We start from the raw sequence: 12221 nt of genomic DNA on the forward strand, positions 1-12221 counted from the left end.
TTTGGAGTACTGGTGGTGGTGGCTCTAAGTGCGATGAACTCGGCAAGGTGGATAATTCTTACCATTTTTTTAAGCTAAAAAATCAGGTATGAGGTCTTAGATTTTTCTGTATTTCACTTGGTTCCTAACTCAACTTCATACTACCTTTTAAGAGGAGGTGAAACTCACAGTAAAGAGGGTTGGGGTGATGGATCGACGATCAAATTTAAGCATTTAAGGGCTAAGTTGCATATACTTGGTTTTTCACCCATATTTGTTCCCACTGCTCTTCTGATCGTATTTCAAATTCTTTCCAACTGTACATTTTTGTAGGTCCACCATTTTTATTAGCTTCATTAATTATCAAATTTAACCACATCAACATTTATTCATTGCTTAGGCTCATCTATTTAAGTAGCACATCCATAGGTGCTTGCACAGTGACTTCCTAGACAAATCTACTTTAAGCACTGATCGATGGAACAACTATAACATGTCTAGATCAAGTAGGAAAGTTGCGTGTTTGATTCATACAGGTCCACTCCTGTAGTTCTTTGAATTTTTAACCAGTTCTTAACTTTCATTTATAACATGCATACCTGCGCCTATAAATTCGTTTCTTAGATATAACCGCTTTAAAAACTTCCTGACCTATTAATCACCGTGGTACTTATTGAATTATAACTACCAAAATAAATACCTTTTTGATGATTTTAGTGATTTTTTATTTGTAAACAACAAGAATTCTTAACAGCACAATGATGATCTTTTATGAAAAAGGATTGTATTTTTACTTACTTTTTTTAAAAGCTTTTTTTATGTGATAACCATGATTATTTAGTAAATGCTAATTTGGAGTCACGTTGAGATCTTCAATAAAAATCCTGACATAATTGTTGTATTTTTCTTTTTTTCGGGTGTGCTACTTTAAGTTCAATCTTATAAAAGAACTCATTCAATTGGGAATAACACGGAGATATGTGTTCAAAGTCCAGTAGTAATGTCATATGATTTGTGTACTCTAGCAATGCATCTTAAAAATGAGCTATTATTTTCCAGCGGATACTCGAGCATAAAAATAGTACCTTCATGTTGCTAATAAGATGAGAATATCCTCTTACTGATCTTCCTTGATGCAATTCATCTCTGAGATTTATTTACATATATGAAGTTTTTGGAATTTTAAATTTATTAGTTTACTAGGTAACGACTTTAAACCATTCATGTTTTGCAGGACGCATATAAATGGGTTAATATCTCCGGTATGACCGACATTGCAAGGAAAGCGGAGAAAATAATGGAGTGCTTAGTTATTATATTTTTAATTCATTTGGTATGGTATCCAAATGGAAAATGTTCGTTAACGCGGAGAGGGCCATCATACAAGGTGAATGCAAGGATATTATATCTACTGTGAAGACCACAAACTATGGCGTGCTCATGGAAAATAAGAAATGATATGTTATAATGACATAAAAGCTCAAGTCACTCCTCACTATATGTCGAGTTTATTGGTATATAAGCCAGCTTTGTGGCTCTAGACCTTGAGGTACAGAGTGAAAAAAAGTTGCAAGATTCTTTTAATGTATTCTGATAAGCAGACTTTATTGGCCTAAACCCAATATCTAATTAAGCCGGTATGAGATAGTGACTCTGTTTAACTACATGTTAACGGGTTAATGTTCATGAAGGCTGAGCTCCAAATGGTAAGTTGTGTAGTTCTAGCAATTGACTCATTCTTAGCATACAGACAGTGATTTGTTAGACACTAATAACCAACTAATTCAGCAAAAATATAACACTGACATACCAACTTACTTTGGTCTACATTATTACGGTATCGTAGAGCATCTCCAATGCAAGGGATAAAGGTCTTAAATTAGTATGACACCTAGGATAAGACTTTCTTTTCCGGCAAAATTTCTTTTCCAATGCAAGGGTGAAGGTTATAGAAAAAGATGATATGGCTAAGTGGGGGTAAATGAGAAAGTTTAAATAAGACTTTCTTCATGACCTTGGGTCTTAGGTCCACATCATCACTTTGTCTCTAAATTTAAATAAAAAGGTGGAGGCAAGACCTTGAAGATTGGAGATGGACTTTAGGTCAAAAAATTTATCTTTATTTATTTTTGTCTTCTAGCAATGACCCACCAAAAAATGTGATAACAAGACCTCCACAAAGGATGACCTTGACACTTAACATTGGAGATGCTCTTAGGGGTAAAGTTCATTTGGGGTAAAGATCATAAAAAAGAAGAGGGTAAAGGTCATAAAAAGATGTGATACATAAATCTCAGATCTTTTTAAAATTTGTTTCCAATACAAAGGTCAAGGAACAACAACAAAAGATAATATGGATACCATGTCATGAGAGGGGGTTATGGATCCATGTTAGCATATATAGTCTCTACCTTTACAACAAAAAAGCTATTCTTACACCTTACCTTAATTCCTAGCATTGGAGACGTATTTTAAGATAGAAACTCTTATTTTCATTTGTTTTTGTCAAATAGGAATGACCCACAACATGCTATTATTGTAATATATTTGTCGTGATATTTTTCATAGATCTTTCTTTTGAACAACATACCAAAGCCCGTGCCGTAACATGATATGATCAAAAAAAAAATATTATTTTGTTATTTGTTGAAATGAAAATTTCAATTGACGGCTAAAGTGTTTCAGATTATGATTGTCGCTCAATATAATTTGCAATCAACATTTTTCAAGAACTGTTTTTTGATAGGATAAATTTTATAGAACTCTAAATCTCTAGATTTGTAGATTTGTCATGTTTGGTTGTTATACAGTTCTCTAGAAATCTTGTTTTCACAACTTTTTAGAACTCTATAAATCTCTACAAGAATTAGACCAACTCTGCAAGTATTTTTCCAATTATATAAAACTCTTCAAAATTGTTATTTTTCATGACTTTTTTTAAATCTATAAAAATCTAAAAAAGTATTTAATGAGTAAACCCGAGTGAGCCAAGAATCTTAGAATTTAAAATATTCTAAGAGACCTACATATTTTTCATTAGATGAATTGGAAATGTCATCCCAACAGTAATAGTACATATGACGTGGTGCGCCCGCCCATACATGAGAATTCTATGCATCTTTTGATACTTTTCCTGTTATATTAAAATTTTTTTTTAAAGGTTAAGATAGGGCTGCACATACTCCGGTGCAGACCGGTTCTCTTATGGAACCGGTGTCTGTACTTGGTGTTGACCGGTACCTCTTTTTGAGTACCGGTACCTGTACTTGTACCTGGTGTTGTACCTGTACCGACGGTACCGGTCCGGTACAAGACCGGTACCGGTTTTTTTACCCGGAAAACGTTACAAATTAATACTAAGTTATACAACATTTCCATATGATCAATGTATCCAAAATAAGTTCAGGTTGCATACATACTTAAGTTCAACATTTCCATAACTTCAAAACAACAATCCAAAATAAGTTCAGTTTGCTAAAAAGTAAAAAACAACATTTCCACAACTATAAGTCTGTCTACGACAAGTCGATAACGATAAGAAATGAAATGTGATCATTGCAAACGAAAATGGATGGTTGCAAAGCCTGCACTTGCAATTTGCAATCCTAGCCTGCATTCATTTCCATAAATTACATAGTAGTAATGAGAATTTGGTATAGAAATGAATCCAAATTATGTTTCAACAAGGACAGCAAGAAAGATAAAGAAAGTTACCAACCTTCCATTTCTTACCAAGGAGCCAAGAAATAAACTTCAAGCTTTTAGGAAATTCTCAATTATGACTGCAACAGGCAAAAAAAAATAAACAAGAAGAAATAATTAAAATTCAGTCAATACAATAAAATTAATTACTATTAAAGAAAACAAAAAAGAAGAAAAACCTAAATAAGTACCTGCCGCATCTTCACCATCATCATCAGGTACATAATCACATAGTAGATCAAGAGCCATGGTTTTTGTAAATAGCTTTGTGTACAGAGCAATGCCTCAACTGTCTTTGTAGACATAGAAGCTCTCCATGTAGTAAGCACGCGCTTCCCGGTGCTAAAAGCTGATTCAGAGGATACTGAAGACACAGGCAAGGATAATATATCTCTTGCAATGTAGGACAGTACCTTATACCTGTTTGCATTAGCCTGCCACCAAGCCAATATGTCAAAGTCATCATCTTGATCTACTTCACGCATTTTTCCATCCATCATCACATCTGTCAAGTACCTATCTAACTCCGTTGTTCTTGCTTCTTCAACACAACTTGGGTTGTCCCAATGCTGTCTCTTCCTTGATTGAATTCTTGATTTCAACCCTTGAGATGGAGTGCTAACTGAACTGGCAACTACCGAAGCAACACTAGATGACCCTTCCTCATGAGTTGAATACACTGAACTATAATCATCAAAGAGTTCCTGAAATTCTAATTTCACCTTTCTCATGATTCTTTGAACCTCACACAAATTGTTCTCAAACAAACAGTTAAGAGTAAATTCTAGCCCCTTTAGTTTCTCTCTTGGATCCAACAATTGAGCAAAAAACATAACAGGATTCATTTTCTCGTACACACCCCAATACTTATTGTACATGGCAAACATAAGACGAGACATACGTGAAATAAATGGATCTGATGCTACATTTTCTCTAAATTCAATTAATTGTTCATGGATGAATACCAACTCCCATAAGAAAGAATGAGTAGTGACTTGTGTAGAAGCAGAAAAACTTACAGTTGCATCGAAGAATACCTTTAAACACTTCACAAGACCTCTAGCATAAGCCCAATCTTCTGCATAAGGAGCATGAGTCTTTACTTTCTTTTTCTTCTTCTTATTTACCTCTTCTTCCATATCCTCAACCTCTTCATCTTCTTCCATATCCTCAACCACTTCTTCCAAGATATCATCACTAGCTATAGCTTCCTCAATATCAGCATCACTTGGTAAAACAGATTCCTTGTCTTGCTCAAAAATAAACCTCTCTTGAAAGTCCTTATCAATCTGTGCTAACATTGCAAAAACTTTTTCATATCTTTGAGCAGCTTCTAACATCAAGTAAGTGTTATTCCATCGAGTGTATACATCTAAATTCAGTGCTTTCTTATAATCTACCTTTGCTAGGGAAGCACATTGTTTAAACTTTTCATACCTAGAAGGAGAACCAAGAACATATTTTATAACTGACCTTATCCTTTTAACAGATTCATTAAAGAGTCGTACTGCATCTTTTATGACAAGAGCAAGAACATGGGCTGAACACCTCACCTGATAACAATAAACAAATAATCAAGAAAAATTAGTCATAACTCATAAGATGCATGTGACAAATTCCAAAATAAATTAATGATGTGAAATGAGAATGTTACATGTAAATATTTAGCTCTGATTGGTGATCTTATCCAGCTAGTAACAACTTGCTTCAGATGATCCATAGCTACTGTGTTGGCGCTGACATTGTCTAGAGTGACACCAAACACATCTTTTAGACCCCAATCTTCCAAACAATCCACCAACTTCTCACCGATTGCAATACCTGTGTGACCTTCAACTTGACAAAACATGAGTATTCTCTTCTGCAGTTTCCAGTCCTGATCAATGTAGTGAGCGGTTACACAAATATAATTAAAATTATTTGGTGATGTCCATGTTTCATTCGTCAAAGATATCCTCTGCTTAGATGTCAATAAGTAAGTTTTTAGGTTATTCTTCTCTTCTACATACATCTTTAACATATCCCTATAAATTGTCATACGTCCTGGAACCTTGAACCTAGGTTGTGCCTCTTGCATCAATGCCACAAAGCCTGACCCTTCTACTTTTCTAAAAGGAATTTCATCCTTAATTATCCACTCAACAAGACGCCTTCTTAACCTATCATAATTGTAAGTATGAGCAATAAGTTTACCATCCTGACCTGGTTTTGGGGGTGGCATCAACAGAGATGGTTGTCCCTTTTCTTTCTTCCTGTTAGGATTCTTTAGACATCTATTCAAATGCTTTCGCAATCCAGAAGTGCCATTATTGTCATTGTGAGCTTTGTATTTATTGTGGAAATAACGGCATTCAGCCCATTCATCATCTATCCTAGTCATTTCCAACCAAACAGATGATCTCACTCTGCCGTGCTTCTTTTTGCTATCACCAACTTCAACTGCTTCAGCTCTGCCTTTACTTGTTGGAGTTGCAGTTTCAGATTCATTTGTGTGAGATGCAGCTTGAGAGGATGATCCAACTTCTGTTTGTTGAGTTGTACTTGTAGTTGGAGTTGCAGTTGCATTTGTAGTTGGAGTTGCAGTTGATGTGGTCATCTAACAAACATAACACAGAACCAATTACATTCAGATTATACCAACATTCATTATAGAGTATTAGAAACAAATAATAATCAACCAATGGTATTATATATATGGTCATCTAGCAATGCAGTTAATGATGACTGAGCACTATGATGACTGAAAGAGTTCAAGTAATCTTTCACACTTCTTATTTTAAGGTTCAAGTAATCTATCAATCAGATTTAGGAGCCCTATATCTTGTTAGCTGAGCACTATGATGACTGAAAGAACTCATCATTTCCCCACTCATATCCCTGACTACAACGAAGATGACTGAAAGAGTAAAATTAATGAAATACAAGCTAGTTTACATACTCTGAAGTACTTTAAGTCTTTAATGGGTATTTTGTAACACCTGCTGCCCTGAAACAAATCACGATCCTTAAGCGTTCAGCGGTTCATCCTGAAATTCATTTATAGTTAAAGAGGAAATTAACAAGTAAGTAAATTTGCACAAGAAGCAGTAGTCAGTAAAGATTGTAAGCTAATAAATGGAAATCAGTGACATTTAAAAGTTGGAAAAAGCTAGCATTTCCACAAAACTGCAGAAATTGTTAAGCCCAAACTGATCATGCTCTTTAAAGCTTAAGCATCTACCTCACCATAAAAACTGCAGAAATTTGTTATTGTAAGTATGTTTCAAGAAGAAGAGAAACTTAGTGTGTCCCTTGTAGAAACCCATCATATATTCGAATCATATATGTACTTTCAAATTACATCAAATTGCAGAAATTGTTGATCCTTCATTTATGAGAGTAAAATGAAATCCTATTGTAAAGCCAAGGAATAGCTAAACTGCATTGTGATCCATATCAATATGCACTGAACTCTTATTGCTTGTTTATTTATATAAGAGTTGAGTAAAAATTGAGCTTACCACAAGCCATTGTGCAGTACTTGAGAACCCCAAAAATCTAATTTTTCCTTCTTCTCTGCTTTGGCCTTTGGACTAATCTTCTCAATATCTGGAAAAAAAAAATACAAACGAACTTAGAACATAAAACTGAAATTAGAAAAGGAATTCTACTGAGAGACAATCAGACAAACCAAAACAAAATAAAAGGAAAAAATAAACCCTAAAAAAATCAATACAACCAGATATACAGTAACCCTAAAAAAATCAATACAATCAAAACTCGGATCATAAAACTGAAATTAGAACCATACCCATGATTTGAACTTCATAAAATCAAAAAGTTTGCTAGAGATTATGTCAAAAAAATCAATATTCAATACGAAAATCAATGTACAATCAAACGATTCAAAGTTTCAAAGCCTAAGGAGAAGAATACTGACCTGAATCCTGATAGAGATGGTGATCCACTGATATTACTGATATTCAATCTCGATTCAAATCCTAAGAGAATCGAGAAACTGATGTTGTCGCTGAGTGAGAAGAAGAAACGAAGAATAAAGAACTGAAGAATGCTTCTTCATTTTCTTTTGTTCTCGACATCCTATATAGATCTCAACGGCTAGGATTAAAAACCTAGATAGATCTCAACGGCTAATAACAGCCGGTACAAATGGTCCGGTTCAAGTACGGTTCTCCCCAAGAACCGGTGTCTGTACCGGTCTAGTCCGGTTCTCAAATTTCAGAACCGGTGTCTGTACCGGTCAAGCCAGTTCCGGTTCGGTACAAGTCCAGTTTTTCCGGTTCTACTCCGGTTCAGGTCGTATAGACCGGTTCTTGTGCAGCCCTAGGTTAAGATGTTATTGATAAAAGCAAAAAAGAAAAATAGACAAAGAATCGCATAGGCGATACAAAGTGGAGGCCTAACAAGCCGACTTCAAACAACAAACACATAACCCAAAGGCCAAGGGTTACGGCCTTACTCCCAAAATACAGAAACCAAGAATATCTCTTCTTAGCTTGAGACCTTTGCCCCCTTCCTACAATCTCCTTATTATCCTTGTTTGGATTCCATTCCATTTGTGTCTGTAAAGTTCTCTTTCTCTTTTCTTGGAGTCACCCTCATCATCACAAACTCTTTCGCAGTTGAAGCCTTAAAAACCCTATCACTAGATTCCATTTGTGTTCGATTAATAGGAAATCTGCTTCCCTCAGTGAAATCACTATAAACCATGAAAGGTTTCCTTTTAGGAAATTGTTGCGGCATTCCTTGTTTGAGTGGTGAGCTCTTTTGCCTTTAACATTGTCCACTCACTCATTGAACCATCTGCCTACCCATATCCACTGTCTAATCCAGTGGAAAATAAGATCTTGTTCCCTGCATTCAACTCAGAACTATTTAAAGTACCGTCACTTTTTCCTTTTTATACACCAATAGAAGTTGGCTTAGCGCTAGAAATTGAGCTTGAGCCACTGTGCTATTCCCTTCCTTTGTGCCAGCACCACAAACTGCAGTATCTTTAGCACTAGGAGTAATCAAAACACCCCCTTCACTAACATTCATCTCCCCTTCCTTGTTTATCAATTCCCTTTCATTACCATTTGATGTTCCCCCATAGTTTGTGCTCAACTGCCTCTACTTTGTCATATTTCTTCTCATCTTTATCCTTTTACAAATCTTTCCATTCATAAGGGAAGTCATTTTCCAAATGGAAGGGACATGAATCTTCACCCAGCTAACTTAGAAGAAGTATCAATCTTAGATACATTACTTGTAGGCTTGTTCGGGGTCTTTGCTTTACCCATGTCAGCTTTCACTGGCATATCTGTGTTCTTAGGACTAACCCTTGCATTCTCTTTTGGATTTTTTGAATAGGATGCATGCTTCTCAGTGGAAACAACAACTTTAGAAATCACATCCTCTATATCAACCATTTTTGTCCCTCCCTTGGTGCCATCAACACTAGCTTGAGGATCAACTTCTGTTGTATTCACCATGTTTCCAACTGTATCGTTAAGCTTTTCTATCCGATCCTCACATGTTGCACTCTCCATTGCTTTTGACTGAATTGTTTCCTGAATTTTCTCAAGATCCTCACCCTTGGGATTCCACCTTGTTTTCAGCTTTTGAGTGACCAAACACCCTACACAAACCACACTTGGGAGGTTTCCAATGATATTCAACCCGCATTTTCAGAACAATCTTGCCATCAATCATTAATGGGATATTCTCAGGATAATTGAAATCAACATCAACTTCAATACAAACCCTAGCATAAGATAATCTAGTCCTATTTATGGTGTAATCATCTCCAGTAAAGGTTTTTCTATGAAACTTGAGATTAAGCTTAAACCTTCAATGTTCCGCATTTGCAGTGGTACATTATGGATCAACACCCAGATGGGTATGGTTCTAATGCTAGCAATTGTAGATTCAATTAAACTAGACCATGGCTTCACAGTAAAAAAACGTTTAGATATGTAAAAAGAACCTAATTCTAGCACTTTTCTCCGATCCTCATCTTCCTTGAATTCAAATATGAAATCACAATTACTTTGTAATTTGATACTCACTTCATTCTTGAGATTCCAGAGCTTGAATACAGCTTCCTTGACTGCTGGAAAGGATAATTTTCTACCCACACAAAAACCAACTACGTATTGCTCGCATCTTTTAATACATGTAGAGAAATCACCAGCAGCATAGTCCACCACTCCCTTAATATTTAATTCAGCTGAAGGAGTAAATTTGATTGAAGCTTGAGGCGGAATAGGCTTTGCATATGGAAACAAGGTTCTCCATTCTTTAGAGATAGGGTTTATTGAAGTTGCAGAAGCACATCTTCTCCATTTGAATCGTTACCCCCTACTGCTTTCTCGTGAAGAACAATATCAAGTTGTTCAATGCCGGCATCACTAGAAGAACTATGGATGAGTTTCTGAGCTTCATTTTCATTAGAAGCAATCACAGGACGGAAGTCAGCAAACCCCTGGTTAAATTCATCCTCTACCATGGCTTTGAAGAAGATAAAAAAAAAAAAAAAACTCCCCCAAACTCCAATCAAAACCAAAGTTTCTACCTCATGCTTGTAGATCACAAGAAAAGAAAGAAAATACCCAAAAAACCCAAAGACCTGAGTGAGAAAATAGGGAGAAATCGAAGATCTTATATTTGAATAATATTTCGTATTTTTTTCTCTATCGACTATTTTTCCTGTTATATTAAAGTTATTGTAAGATGTTTTGAGAATTGGGAGTAAATGGATTTTGAAATGAGATATAGAGGAAATTGAATCGGATGAAAACGAAACAAACTGGATTGCATTACAAGTTAGGAAGTAAAATGATCGAAGAAATGACGTGAGGGTCTTGTGACTTGTAAACTAAACGTCTTGGATTGCAATATATTGTGTGTGCTCTATGGTCGGGGTCCTAAGAATATGTACCCTTTTTGTTGTTGTTGTACATGTTACATACTTCAGTTCACTGCACGACCATTAAAATAGATGTAATCAAATATTTCCTCGTAGCCATGCTTCAAAAAAAAGAAAACAAAACAAAAACAAAAAGAATCCTCATAGCCCAAGTACCAAAAGTTGAACAAAGTTTAGTCGGGAGCCAATAACCTTAATTAGATTTTAATTTTTTTCTGCTAAGCATGCAAAAGTTTCATTACAACTTTTCTTAAAGATTGAAGTTTCCAATATAATCAAATGGTAGATGAATTTGGATTGGAGTTTCTAGTTGGTAGGCATTGAAAAGGAATAAGTTATAGAAGTTGACATATGTCTACGTATCTAGAAAGGTAACTATTTTGCGGTTCTAAACACATCTATCATCCTTGATTCATCGAGTATGATCAAATATTAGTTCGACAAGGAGGTCGAATGCTAAGCTAATTATGTGAAGAAGGAAGACACAAAGTGATAAAAATTACTAATTGTTTTGTTTTACAAAATGCTTTATTATTCGTAAAGTTAATAGATCAAAGATATGAATGTCATATATAACATACCAAAATGTTTCGGTCTAAAAATATGAATCTAAATTAAATATTTGAAATCCAAGTGGTAGTATTTCCGTAAGCAATGACTAAATACAACCCTCACATTGATCATATACAACCTTCAACCCAAAATAACAATATTGGTGCACCATCACTAAAGTGGGTAATCAAAACCCCCGTTTACTTAGTGTTTGAGGGTGAAAATAGTTTCTGCTGGTTTCGGTAATTTCGTGTGATGTGGGTGAGAAACAAATATAAACCCTAAACAATGTACTGCAAGAGAGAACTTTAGATTCGAGAAATCAATCTGTACAAGTCCGGCCTAAACCAAGAAATGGCCGTTCCAGACTTGCTGCGGTCACAAAGTGGAGGAGAAGGGTTGGTTTTGGGGAGGGAAGCGAAGAGAGTGTTGAGACCAGAATAGTTGATTCTGGAAGAGTAGTTGTTTTGTGACATGTATCAGAAAGTGGGAAGCTAACAGATGGGAAATCTAGCAAAACGTTTTCTGAGTGTTGTATGCTCCTGACCAGAACTTGTTGTTTGGTGGAAATAGGTAATGCCTATTTATACAAGTCGAAGTGAAACGTACTCTAGTCTCATTAAGAAATGGAAAACGGGTGAGTAAATGGGAGGATGCGGTAACCGGTAACGCTTGGAATTGATGTTCCATAAAAGAAAGCGTTTCACCATTATTCCCTGTATTTACTAACCGCCTCATCCTTATGAAACTTTCTAATAACGAGCGTAGTGTACGCCGCACGCTATAAACCTCCAAACCAATACCCAATGAGCATCCCCCAGTTTGTGACATGTGTTGATGTCTCGATTGTTTTCGTGGAAAACATGTAGTATGTTGTTATTGTCTGGAAAGTTGAGCTTGGGAGACTTGCCGGCTCGGTGGTGACCTTAGACGGTCGAGATATTTCATCTTGAGAGGAAGGGTAGCCGTTGATTATTGCAACCCTGCGTTTGGTAGCCAGTGGCATGAAATCATGGCCGGCATGGCTTTAATATGGCGTAGTTTAGGTGCGGCCAAAAGCTAGGGTTTTGGCATTGTT

General features: G+C 35.8%; 2 protein-coding genes and 1 long non-coding RNA gene across 3 annotated transcripts; all 3 read right to left on the reverse strand.

Moving 5' to 3' along the window:
* Positions 1-3336: 3336 nt before the first annotated feature.
* Positions 3337-4015, reverse strand: LOC113323506. The gene is made up of 3 exons (XR_003347664.1): positions 3873-4015; positions 3698-3761; positions 3337-3589 (listed from the first exon to the last, which is right to left on the reverse strand). It is a non-coding gene; the product is annotated as an uncharacterized LOC113323506 (long non-coding RNA).
* Positions 4016-4035: 20 nt separating this feature from the next.
* LOC113324710 (zinc finger BED domain-containing protein RICESLEEPER 2-like) lies at positions 4036-5401 on the reverse strand. Its single transcript, XM_026573003.1, has 3 exons — positions 5336-5401; positions 4102-5234; positions 4036-4045 (listed from the first exon to the last, which is right to left on the reverse strand). The coding sequence occupies exons 1-3, from the start codon at positions 5399-5401 to the stop codon at positions 4036-4038; spliced, it is 1209 nt and encodes a 402-aa protein (XP_026428788.1).
* LOC113323505 lies at positions 5369-6704 on the reverse strand. Its single transcript, XM_026571822.1, has 3 exons — positions 6620-6704; positions 5884-6277; positions 5369-5557 (listed from the first exon to the last, which is right to left on the reverse strand). Exons 2-3 carry the CDS (start codon positions 6275-6277, stop codon positions 5514-5516), a joined length of 438 nt encoding a protein of 145 aa, XP_026427607.1. The 5' UTR covers positions 6620-6704; the 3' UTR covers positions 5369-5513.
* Positions 6705-12221: the final 5517 nt, after the last annotated feature.

This window comes from Papaver somniferum, chromosome 11 (genome assembly GCF_003573695.1).
Source record: "Papaver somniferum cultivar HN1 chromosome 11, ASM357369v1, whole genome shotgun sequence".
Classification (NCBI taxonomy): Eukaryota; Viridiplantae; Streptophyta; class Magnoliopsida; order Ranunculales; family Papaveraceae; genus Papaver; species Papaver somniferum.